The 13,219-nt window shown below is 36.7% G+C and overlaps 2 protein-coding genes across 2 annotated transcripts in view; one reads left to right on the forward strand and one right to left on the reverse strand.

Moving 5' to 3' along the window:
• LOC138335886 (prostaglandin reductase 1-like) overlaps window positions 1–6,495 on the reverse strand; it is a 23,875-nt gene extending 17,380 nt beyond the window's left edge. The window contains exons 1-2 of the mRNA XM_069285064.1: window positions 6,359–6,495; window positions 5,869–6,046 (exon numbers count right to left, since the gene is read on the reverse strand). The gene's annotated coding sequence lies outside the window, so the exon portion shown is untranslated. The remainder of the gene's footprint in view (window positions 1–5,868; window positions 6,047–6,358) is intronic.
• The window catches only part of LOC138335885 (amidase-like), a 17,226-nt gene extending 4,029 nt beyond the window's left edge, over window positions 1–13,197 (forward strand). Inside the window, exons 3-11 of the mRNA XM_069285063.1 lie at window positions 5,840–5,954; window positions 6,367–6,539; window positions 7,688–7,827; window positions 8,795–8,995; window positions 9,385–9,459; window positions 9,976–10,132; window positions 10,558–10,620; window positions 11,221–11,508; window positions 11,903–13,197. Of these exons, the coding sequence (XP_069141164.1) occupies window positions 5,840–5,954; window positions 6,367–6,539; window positions 7,688–7,827; window positions 8,795–8,995; window positions 9,385–9,459; window positions 9,976–10,132; window positions 10,558–10,620; window positions 11,221–11,508; window positions 11,903–12,093 (1,403 nt within the window). The 3' untranslated portion in view covers window positions 12,094–13,197. The remainder of the gene's footprint in view (window positions 1–5,839; window positions 5,955–6,366; window positions 6,540–7,687; window positions 7,828–8,794; window positions 8,996–9,384; window positions 9,460–9,975; window positions 10,133–10,557; window positions 10,621–11,220; window positions 11,509–11,902) is intronic.
• Window positions 13,198–13,219: the final 22 nt, after the last annotated feature.

The following is a 13,219-nucleotide window of genomic DNA, read 5'->3' on the forward strand; positions in this document are numbered from 1 at the left end:
TTACCCATGCCTCCGATTCAATGCGTCCCGCATTGCCTATTAACTATTACAAATCATACATCTGTGATTCCAGCCAGGATACTGTCTCTTCATATGTCACAGGCTTCGTGTAGTTAGTCAAGGGTCTCTGCTTCACACAGACAGCCTCATCTTGTAAATCCATCCTGCGGTCTAGATCTCTAGCTTTCTTCATCCGCGTAGTAACATTGTCGCTGACACTGTATATATCCGGTTTAGGGTGTCAGGTATACTGGTATATCTTCTCTCGCTGTCATCGCGTCTTGTCCTCTGTGACTCTAGTCTAACCTCATCATGACCACCTGTGATAACAGGGTCATCATCAAACCTCACAGATGGCCGCCGGTCCCTAGTACTGCTCACATGTTGTTATCCATCACCCTTTACAGAAGACCGTGTACTAGTGAATCCAGAATCCTGAGGACTGCTACCTTTTCCCTGTTTACTAGACACTGGAGTTGATTGCGACATAAACCTAATGCTGTTTTCCCTCAATGCCTCTAACCTAGCATCTAACTCTGCAATCTCATCTGTCAAATTAATATCAGACATCATGAAATACTGAATGAACCAATAGACACAATAAAACTAAAATGAAACTAGAACACTGCAAACTATCAAACCTAACACTACGCAAGTATATATATTAATAACAGTGACTGGATCCCACAACGCTGCCACCAATTTCTGTAACGGTCGCGTGACCGACTATGCCTGTTGCTACTCTGTGCTGCAACTACAACTGTAGTACGGTCCGTTACCAAGTTCTATCTTGGACCCAGGCACTGTTAAACACAACAAACTAAATACTGCCAACAATATATACAAATAAATGGCTAGTCTTCTTGACTCATAATCACATGTTAACAACCATGATCCGATTCATTTACACCTGGTAAATACTACAACTGAATCACCTTGAGCACCCTGTATCTTCAATACCACAGGTCTAAGTAAAGAGGCTGCTTCACTATGACAGTCAGTTCCTCGTGTACAAAGTACACATTATCACGACACCAATACCGAGACACCTGTGACTACAATACCGAGTCACCCTTTTACCGCGGCACCGAGTGCTTTGGCAAACCTTGTCTCATTGTTCAAGCAACACGCCGCCCTGTGTTACTGAACACCTGGTATCGAACTGACACCCCGTTACCCTGTACTCGTCAGTACGTCACCCTGTACTGCAGTACCCTGTAACGTATACCCCATAGTGGTAGCAACAGTGGAACCCCAACTTTCTCAGCTGGGCCCATACTTATTCAGCTTGGTCACTGACAGAACCTTGCCGAAGCAGAGATTCGCCTCTTACATCGTGCTCTCCATTGACAATCATTCTGAACTACTCAACTTAGAATCAGTAAATTGTTCCTGGTATACAGAATTTCAATAATTAAATACTTATTAATTTCAACAGTAATCAACTTTTAATTTGCTAATATATCTTTCCTACATGTAACTGTAAAATTAGAAACTATTTACAATATTCCAGACCTGCACATTGATTAGTCATTAATTAATTAAAGAATCATTATAAACTTCCGGAAATCAAGGGGGAATAACTCTAATCAAAATATCTTACATTACAATCATTCGCTTCATTACCCATGCCTCCGATTCAATGCGTCCCGCATTGCCTATTAACTATTACAAATCATACATCTGTGATTCCAGCCAGGATACTGTCTCTTCATATGTCACAGGCTTCGTGTAGTTAGTCAAGGGTCTCTGCTTCACACAGACAGCCTCATCTTGTAAATCCATCCTGCGGTCTAGATCTCTAGCTTTCTTCATTCGCGTAGTAACATTGTCGCTGACACTGTATATATCCGGTAAGGTGTCAGGTATACTGGTATATCTCTTCTCTCGCTGTCATCGCGTCTTGTCCTCTGTGACTCTAGTCTAACCTCATCATGACCACCTGTGATAACAGGGTCATCATCAAACCTCACAGATGGCCGCCGGTCCCTAGTACTGCTCACATGTTGTTATCCATCACCCTTTACAGAAGACCGTGTACTAGTGAATCCAGAATCCTGAGGACTGCTACCTTTTCCCTGTTTACTAGACACTGGAGTTGATTGCGACATAAACCTAATGCTGTTTTCCCTCAATGCCTCTAACCTAGCATCTAACTCTGCAATCTCATCTGTCAAATTAATATCAGACATCATGAAATACTGAATGAACCAATAGACACAATAAAACTAAAATGAAACTAGAACACTGCAAACTATCAAACCTAACACTACGCAAGTATATATTAATAACAGTGACTGGATCCCACAACGCTGCCACCAATTTCTGTAACGGTCGCGTGACCGACTATGCCTGTTGCTACTCTGTGCTGCAACTACAACTGTAGTACGGTCCGTTACCAAGTTCTATCTTGGACCCAGGCACTGTTAAACACAACAAACTAAATACTGCCAACAATATATACAAATAAATGGCTAGTCTTCTTGACTCATAATCACATGTTAACAACCATGATCCGATTCATTTACACCTGGTAAATACTACAACTGAATCACCTTGAGCACCCTGTATCTTCAATACCACAGGTCTAAGTAAAGAGGCTGCTTCACTATGACAGTCAGTTCCTCGTGTACAAAGTACACATTATCACGACACCAATACCGAGACACCTGTGACTACAATACCGAGTCACCCTTTTACCGCGGCACCGAGTGCTTTGGCAAACCTTGTCTCATTGTTCAAGCAACACGCCGCCCTGTGTTACTGAACACCTGGTATCGAACTGACACCCCGTTACCCTGTACTCGTCAGTACGTCACCCTGTACTGCAGTACCCTGTAACGTATACCCCATAGTGGTAGCAACAGTGGAACCCCGACTTTCTCAGCTGGGCCCATACTTATTCAGCTTGGTCACTGACAGAACCTTGCCGAAGCAGAGATTCGGCTCTTACATCGTGCTCTCCATTGACAATCATTCTGAACTACTTAACTTAGAATCAGTAAATTATTCCTGGTATACAGAATTTCAATAATTAAATACTTATTAATTTCAACTGTAATCAACTTTTAATTTGCTAATATATCTTTCCTACGTGTAACTGTAAAATTAGAAACTATTTACAATATTCCAGACCTGCACATTGATTAGTCATTAATCAATTAAAGAATCATTATAAACTTCCGGAAATCAAGGGGAATAACTCTAATCAAAATATCTTACATTACAATCATTCGCTTCATTACCCATGCCTCCGATTCAATGCGTCCCGCATTGCCTATTAACTATTACAAATCATACATCTGTGATTCCAGCCAGGATACTGTCTCTTCATATGTCACAGGCTTCGTGTAGTTAGTCAAGGGTCTCTGCTTCACACAGACAGCCTCATCTTGTAAATCCATCCTGCGGTCTAGATCTCTAGCTTTCTTCATTCGCGTAGTAACATTGTCGCTGACACTGTATATATCCGGTAAGGTGTCAGGTATACTGGTATATCTTCTCTCGCTGTCATCGCGTCTTGTCCTCTGTGACTCTAGTCTAACCTCATCATGACCACCTGTGATAACAGGGTCATCATCAAACCTCACAGATGGCCGCCGGTCCCTAGTACTGCTCACATGTTGTTATCCATCACCCTTTACAGAAGACCGTGTACTAGTGAATCCAGAATCCTGAGGACTGCTACCTTTTCCCTGTTTACTAGACACTGGAGTTGATTGCGACATAAACCTAATGCTGTTTTCCCTCAATGCCTCTAACCTAGCATCTAACTCTGCAATCTCATCTGTCAAATTAATATCAGACATCATGAAATACTGAATGAACCAATAGACACAATAAAACTAAAATGAAACTAGAACACTGCAAACTATCAAACCTAACACTACGCAAGTATATATTAATAACAGTGACTGGATCCCACAACGCTGCCACCAATTTCTGTAACGGTCGCGTGACCGACTATGCCTGTTGCTACTCTGTACTGCAACTACAACTGTAGTACGGTCCGTTACCAAGTTCTATCTTGGACCCAGGCACTGTTAAACACAACAAACTAAATACTGCCAACAATATATACAAATAAATGGCTAGTCTTCTTGACTCATAATCACATGTTAACAACCATGATCCGATTCATTTACACCTGGTAAATACTACAACTGAATCACCTTGAGCACCCTGTATCTTCAATACCACAGGTCTAAGTAAAGAGGCTGCTTCACTATGACAGTCAGTTCCTCGTGTACAAAGTACACATTATCACGACACCAATACCGAGACACCTGTGACTACAATACCGAGTCACCCTTTTACCGCGGCACCGAGTGCTTTGGCAAACCTTGTCTCATTGTTCAAGCAACACGCCGCCCTGTGTTACTGAACACCTGGTATCGAACTGACACCCCGTTACCCTGTACTCGTCAGTACGTCACCCTGTACTGCAGTACCCTGTAACGTATACCCCATAGTGGTAGCAACAGTGGAACCCCAACTTTCTCAGCTGGGCCCATACTTATTCAGCTTGGTCACTGACAGAACCTTGCCGAAGCAGAGATTCGCCTCTTACATCGTGCTCTCCATTGACAATCATTCTGAACTACTTAACTTAGAATCAGTAAATTATTCCTGGTATACAGAATTTCAATAATTAAATACTTATTAATTTCAACTGTAATCAACTTTTAATTTGCTAATATATCTTTCCTACGTGTAACTGTAAAATTAGAAACTATTTACAATATTCCAGACCTGCACATTAATTAGTCATTAATCAATTAAAGAATCATTATAAACTTCCGGAAATCAAGGGGAATAACTCTAATCAAAATATCTTACATTACAATCATTCGCTTCAATACTGTATATTAAGTGTACGACTGATGAGGAAGAGATTTTCTATGGTAAATACTGTATATTAAGTGTACGACTGATGAGGAAGAGATTTTCTATGGTTAATACTGTATATTAAGTGTACGAATGATGAGGAAGAGATTTTCTATGGTATATTAAGTGTACGACTGATGAGGAAGAGATTTTCTATGGTTAATACTGTAAATCATATCCCCGGGTGGTGAACTATCGCGTAGTTCGCAGGACATAAGAAATCGCGAGAATAAATCTCCGCGAGCATTCTTCAAATTCAGGTAGAAAAGTAAAGAAGTTCAGATCACGAAAACAAATTCCTGTGAACATGCTTCAAATACAGGCAAATAAGTAAAGAGGTCCGTGTCGCAAGAATAAATCTCCCAAAACAAGCATGAAATGCAGGTAGAGAAGTAGAGTCCAGATCGCGAAAACAAATCGCCGCGAACATGCTTCAAATACAGGTAGAGAAGTAAAGAAGTCCAGATCACGAAACCAAATCTCTGCGAGCATGCTTCAAATACAGGTAAAGAAGTAAAGAGGTCCAGATCGCGATAATAAATCTCCGCGAATAACTTCAAGTACAGAAAATGTCGTAAGCTAAAAAAAGGTCGTAAGCTATAAAAGCACCAAATTCAGTCGCCGCGAAAATAAGCTGACGGTAGTTAATGCTTTTTATCATCAACTTTTTGTATTCAAAATAAAGCATATCTATTTATAGTCGATTTGTACCAGTTATTGTTAATATAAAGGCCTCAATACACAATTTTGTTGTATATTGTACATAGGTACATAAAAGATTAATTGTTTTGATATGTTATTAAAACAATTAATGTTAGTAAGTAATTGTTAGCAGTTATGCTAGTAAGAACACTATTTTAATGAAGGAAAATATAATATTAGAAAGATATTGATACATTGTAACTACTTTCGTATAAAAATAAGTTATTTTTATGCTGCTTTTTGTTTATAGAGCATTACAAAGGAGTGTTGAAGTCCTACCAGACGGTATATGAACTGCCTGATCCACAGCTTCCAGTCAAATACCCACGCGTTCCTGGACACCGCGAGAAACACGATAATGCCTGGTGGGTATATCACTCTCCCCTTGTCACGAGGAACCAGGTGTTCATAAGGAAACATATCCTTAATCCAGTTGGAATTATCCATTGTCTTGCCACTGTTAGGAAATTTGGGATAAAAATCATATTTTAAGACTGAAACCTATAATAATTGTTCTTTCGATAACCAGTATTGATACTTATACCAACTCTGTCCTTCGCAAATCTTGAATTATGAATCTTATGCGCTTAACTACCGTCCATATGTTTGGAGTGTTCCAAAGTCTGGGTTTAGCAGGCTTGTTTCGTTCTAAGTACTGATAATGACAACACACCAGCAGTATGATCTGGTTTTTTAACATACCCTGTCCATCTTTTAGTCAATCCGCATATTCAATATTGATGACCTAACAAAGAATTTGTCAACCTACCCTTTTAGGTACTGGCGATGTGACATTAAAGGAGCGGACACCGGCCTACTGGCGGGTAAGACGGTGGCTGTTAAGGATTCGATCGCAGTGGCTGGTGTTCCCATGATGCACGGCACAAAGCTACTGGAAGGCTACACTCCCGAATTCGACGCCACAGTTGTAACCAGAGTACTTGATGCTGGTAGAATATTTTCCAATACCATTGCGTTTTCTATGACATATTGATAAAACGATACCATAAGGAAATAGAGACAGTTGGTTAGTCTAGCAGTGCTAAAATAATAGATTTTAGTATACTGTATAGACGGTTATCTTGGTGGATCAACATTTTCTCAATAATATTAAATTTACTTAAAATGATAAATAAACTACCAAATGACACTTGCAACCTTTGTAATGAAGAGAGAAAAAATTAAACATATCCAAAATGGGATAATAGTACACAGTGGGTTTTTGATACATAGCATACAACTTCGAATTTAGACATAAAGAGCTTATTATTAGGCTTTGCAGATGTAGAAATAAAAGAAAACTTTATTCCAATCAACTTTCTTGTACTGTACTCATAATACTATGTATTTTTGATGTTAATAAAGAAGACAAACTTAAGCATAACCGCATTGAATACATACCTATTAAAATGCACAAAATACATATAACAGTTGCCAAAAAACAAAACAAGATACAGGAATTTCTTTTAACATGGGATGATATCAAACAAACATTTCAATATTTCAAACAGAATTAATAAATCTATCTTCTACAAATATATACCTACTGTATATATGATGATAAACTACATATTTTACATAGACTACATGTATATGCTGATTTGTTATTCTGTTACAGTTGTTAAATTTCAATTGTTTTCTAACTGTTAAATATAAATAGACTATGAAAATTTGAGTGATAAATGTCTATGTTTATGGGATGAATGTAATGGGTCATTATATTACATGTATGTATGAGAGCCCTCCTTTGTGGAGACATTTGCTTATATTTTTGAAGGCTGACCCCAAGGCCCCAGCACTTGGCAGTCTTCAGATGTATACAATTTCTGGGGTATTAATTGTTTTGGTTTTTTTGTAGAAAAAGATAATAAATTTATCTATTTTTTATTTTTTCTTATACCAAATTGTCGTGACTATAACAGCATTTCCCAAAATCACGATAATTTCAACACCACCAAAATAACTGGTTATACGATTTTTTAAAGATCATATTATCATTAACGTTTATCAATAAAGGTAGGTACATGTATAATAAAACAACGATATCTTACCATTAAATATTTCAGGTAGATTTGATGAATACCTGTTGGTGTTATAGGTGGACGGATTGTTGGGAAAGCAGCCTGTGACGATATGTGTCTCAGCGGGGGGTCCTGGTCCTCGTCCACTGGTCCCATTGTCAACCCAAGGGACTCCACCAAAGATGCCGGGGGCTCAAGTTCTGGCTGTGTTTCCCTGGTAAAATACCATGTCATCATTATTACACTGAGATGTCGTTATTATAATCACCATGCTTAACTGTCAAATTACAATAGTCAGAGAAATATTCACGTTGCAATCAAATACCTATGCACCTCTTGAATCCAAAATTGTTTGGAGAAAATATTTACATGGAGGCGTTTTCCTTATTGATAAATGAAACTTGTGGTTAATGTAAATGTGTGATACGGGGCCCATGGAATCGAAACATGAATGAGTGTTATCTCACCCCCTTTATATTTTAATATATGGAAATATAAACGAATATGAACGAATATGTATGACGAACTCATCATGAATACTGCATGGCTTATCCCAAGACTGATGCAATGACGTCCGCACGTTACTGATTTTACTGCATAGTTCTTCATCAACGAATCAATTTTCATTCGTGTAAAACAATATCCTGTACTCCTTTATTGAGTTATGTAATCGATATGATAATCTCAGAGAAAGATTCATCAACGAATCAATTTTCATTCGTGTAAAACAATATCCTGTACTCCTTTATTGAGATATGTATTCGATATGATAATCTCAGAGAAAGATTCATCAACGAATCAATTTTCATTCTTGTAAAACAATACCCTGTACTCCTTTATTGAGTTATGTAATCGATATGATAATCTCAGAGAAACATTCATCAACGAATCAATTTTCATTCGTGTAAAACAATACCCTGTACTCCTTTATTAAGTTATGTAATCGATATGATAATCTCAGAGAAAGATTCATCAATCAATCAATGTCATTCGTGTAAATCGATGTGATAATCTCGGGGAAATATTAATCAATAAATTAATGTTATTCGTGTAAATCGATGTGATAATCTCGGGGAAATATAAATCAATGAATCAATGCCATTCGTGTAAATCGATATGATAATCTGAGGGAAACGTTCATCAATGGATCAAAGTCATTCTTGTAAATCTTTTTATTTATCGAGGTTGCACGAGGGTTAGTTGATATGGCCATAGGTGCTGACCAGGGAGGATCCATTCGCACTCCGGCCAGCTACTGTGGTATCGTGGGGATGAAGCCCACGTACGGCCTGATCCCCTACACTGGAGCTATGGGAGGGGCAGTAACGATTGACCACCTCGGGCCAATGACGAGGACTGTGGAGGACTGTGCCTTACTGTTAGAGGTTCGGAGGGATAATTAGAAATCGTTATAGCTATCAGTATGTCTTTAAGAGGAAGAGATAGTTAAAATAAAAAACAAAACAAAAACATGAAACCAGGGTAATTTTGAAGAAACTTATTTCAAAGGGAGTTAAGTTTCTCGATTGGACGTAGCTCTAATAATAAAATACAGACAAGGCCGTATTTCAAATTATGACTAACAAAACGTTATATGGCAATTGGATTAATAGTTAGAGTTAGGAACGCTAAATAATTTCAATCGGTGTCCTTGTTTTGAGTTTTAATGTATACCTTTCTTTTCTTTTTCTGCATGAAAGTAAATTCAACCATTTGCATTGTCTTGTGATATGCTAATTGGCGTAATCCTACTCTTGCTTACCTTAATCATAAGGCCCTGGCAGGTTTCGATGATGACAAAGATCCACGACAGCGACCTATCGACTCCATACCACCATACTCTAAGCTGGTAAGGCTGGAAAAAGTCACTTCAATGACAATTCGGTTTATTTTTTACCCTGGTAAACAATCATTGTTAATCTCAGACAAGGCAATGGACTATCAGCGAGTTCTCCGAAAATACATATGGCATATCTTTGATAAGAAGAAATTTCATCTTCACAATATATATGCAAAAAAACCCTTCGGGATTAAGATCTTCTTAAAATAGATTTGTTTCATGAAAATTACAAATAGTGAAATACATCTACCGAGGCTCTTTTATTGGTAACATAGATTCACACAAAATCACATAAAAGAAAATGAAAAAAAAATCGTTTGTACCAGGATGCTTTTATTCACCGATATACATTGTATGTCTCATTAAAGGATGTTGTTACACTGATCACTATCTATAACGGTATTTCAGCATTTCTGGTAAAGACGCACATTTCAAAAGTTGATAGTGCTGAAAAGAGAGAAAAAAATCTTTATTTTATGCGTGGACTTTCTTATCTGTACCAGTATTATTTAAAATTCTGTTCAGTTTAATAAGAGCGTGTCGGGCCGGACGGTGGGTGTACTCAGTGAGGGTTTCCAGGGAGTGGACGAACACGTCAGTAAATGTGTGAGGGATAAATTGTCAAAACTATCTGATGCTGGAGTTATACTGAAAGATATCTCTATACCACTCCACTGTGTAGGTAAGTAGATTTGAGTACATTTAATCTACTTTTGTACCCAATGGTATATATCATCTATAATAGATATTTCTAAAATACATCTAAAATATCAAATTGAAAATAATGATAACATGATCTGTTTTTTATCTGTTTTATATCAGTCAAAGTATTATAAACTGTGTACGTATACAGAAATATGTTCATGACGTAGATATGATGTAAATTTAGTAGTTGCTCTATAGGGCACGGGAAAAAAAGAAAAAGAAAAAAAAAGATTAAAATTAAACCATGAAATAATCTAAATGTTCCCACCTGGAAAGTAAGCAATTAGATTATTTAGATTGATTTATCTATATTCACTAAAACATTATATATGCTTTAGATATTCATGTAACATCTAATGTATCTCCGTATTTATGTTATTTCCCTACCACGGATGGCTGCAGGTACAGATATATTTGTACCAATCACAGTTGAGGGATCGCATGCTTGTGGAGCGCTTGGATACGGTATGCTATCTAATGTTTATTATGAATAATTTGATAGTTAGTCTATAATTAATCTAGAGCCTTAACATAGATGGGACAAACAATACCCAGTCTGAATAAATCATCTTTATAGGGCACCGTTTCTGCCTTGCTACCTCTAACGTTAAGCCAGAAACAGGTCGTTTCAATCAGATCAAAGGGGAATGCAAACTACCATTACGTACAATAGTCAATAGGTACGTCATATCCTAATATTACCTTACATGATATTTGAAGTGAAATGATATTTCCTTTTTTGAAATAATTAAAAGCAATAAAACAAACACGTGGAATGGAATGGTACAAACAAGGTAAATTTTTAGTAGATCAAGACTTGTCATGTTAACAGTTAAACATCAGTTACAAAATATTAACAAACATACAATGTCAGATATAAGTCGTATCTAATTATAATTATACAGTACGCATAATAAATCTGTGTGTTTCTTTTAAAGTTATTAAATATAAAGTAATTAGTACATAGATATATTTATACAAATGTAGATGTTTCTCATAGATTATGTATCTAAACAAATAAAACTGAAACAACAGGTATATTAATTTACCTTAATTAACTTACAGGGAGCGGTTACCTGTGGAAAGGTTACTACCCAGTGTCATTACAGGAAGCCATGGCCAGAGGGTCCACACTGCGGCCTTACGACCTCCCAATCAATTTAAAGATGAGAAGGATACTCGGGGAATACATCAGAAGAAATTACCAGAACAAATTCTATGCAAGATCACAGAACCTCGTTCCCGTGTTGAAAAAGGCATATGATGATGCCCTCAAAGAGGTTGATGTCCTGGTAATGCCCACACTGTCTAAAACAGCAGGTGATCTACCCACCACGGGAAGTACAGCTAAAGGTATAGCTTTATTTACTCTAAGGATATCCTTTTTATTTACTCTAAGGGTAGTTTCAATCATTTGAATTCTCTATAATTCTGTGATTTTCGAAATAAATAAATACATATATACATCTATATAAATCTAAACGCTTTGTAGAAAGTCAAACTTTCAAATAAGTCATCAGTATTCTGGCATTGATTTGACTTTTCACAATGTAACAACAGTTTTAATTAAATTAGTGTTTTGGTGAAAAGATTACGGTTTTTATACCTGTATTAAGTTTTGCTCAAAAATTAATGCTATAATGTTGTCTTCGACTGATATCTTCTTAGTAATAAGAATGTGTCATAAGGCAACCCATCATTTGCTTGAAGGGGAAAAATCATATTATGGTAAAAATACTTATTTTAGAGAGACTTCAGGCGTGCATGGAGATATCAAATAATTTGGCTTCCTTTGATGCCACTGGACATCCGGCACTATCGCTGAATGCTGGGAATTCTGATCAAACTGGACTTCCGGTCGGAATACAGGTCGTTGGTAGACTTCACGATGATCTAAGCGTACTTCAAATGGCCTACGCCATTGAACAGGCACCTTGATGTGTATATTTTAAAAAAATAATTTTAATAAATTTTTAAATACAAAAAATCAATCAAAAGTAAAGTAATTAAATTGTAATATTAAGGAATAAATACAAACTGTTTATGGAATAAATGAAAGTTATCAAATAATGTTTGTTTTGTTGTCAGTTCATTAAGGAATATCCATCAAACTGTACTATAAACGTCTATACTAAACATCGTCATGTTTTAAAACATGCTGTTCATTCTCCTTCATATTGATTTGGTCCTTTAAATATCTAGTCTTGTCTGGTCCAGTCTGTAAAAAGAAATCAAAAACAGGTATAATTACCAATTAACATTGAATTCCGAACGTAATCAGGAAACATATTGTCACAACTTAAACTAAGTAAACAAAACACCGTTCATTTACCGTTTGGTTAAATACGGCACAGCACCTTTTAAAATCCGTTTTAATGGATTAAAAACATATAATTTCAACTCGTCGTCGTGTGCTATGAATTTTGATCGCTCACAACCGGAACTCACCCGAACAAGGGGACGCAACGGTTGTATGTATGTAAAAAAGTACTACTAACACTATGTAAAAAAAGTACTACTTACACGTATCGGACATTAAATTGTGAGCATTATTAACAACAGTCAGTCGAAATAGTATTTTTGTTTAAAACATGTATGATTGTGTGATACCTGTACCTTATCCTGTCATTAGTCTAAACCAGCGAGGAACATTTAAAACATGCATGCTTGTCTTTGCATTGGAATATGCCTTTTGTATTAGGAACATGGTTATATAGCATTTGGATAATATGTATATAATTGTATTACGACCTCATCAATCAAAATTTAACATGTTTCACATAAAACATGTGTTTTTTATTTCCTGGAAAAACATATTTGAACGCACAAAAGATATTACAGGTATCACTTGTTCTGGTTTTGAAGTCTATAGCTGAAATACTCTACTGGATTTTCTGGTGACTGTTCTAAGAATGAATCAATCTACAGCCAGTAAAATGAACATAACAGAGCATAATTGTGATTGTGATTGGCATACTGAAGAATGAAATTAATTTTATTATCTTAATCATATTACAACTTTTAAAAGATGCGAGGTAGTTCTGGAATCTTAAACCCAAGCTAT

Source organism: Argopecten irradians, chromosome 12 (assembly GCF_041381155.1).
Source record: "Argopecten irradians isolate NY chromosome 12, Ai_NY, whole genome shotgun sequence".
NCBI classification, from domain to species: domain Eukaryota; kingdom Metazoa; phylum Mollusca; class Bivalvia; order Pectinida; family Pectinidae; genus Argopecten; species Argopecten irradians.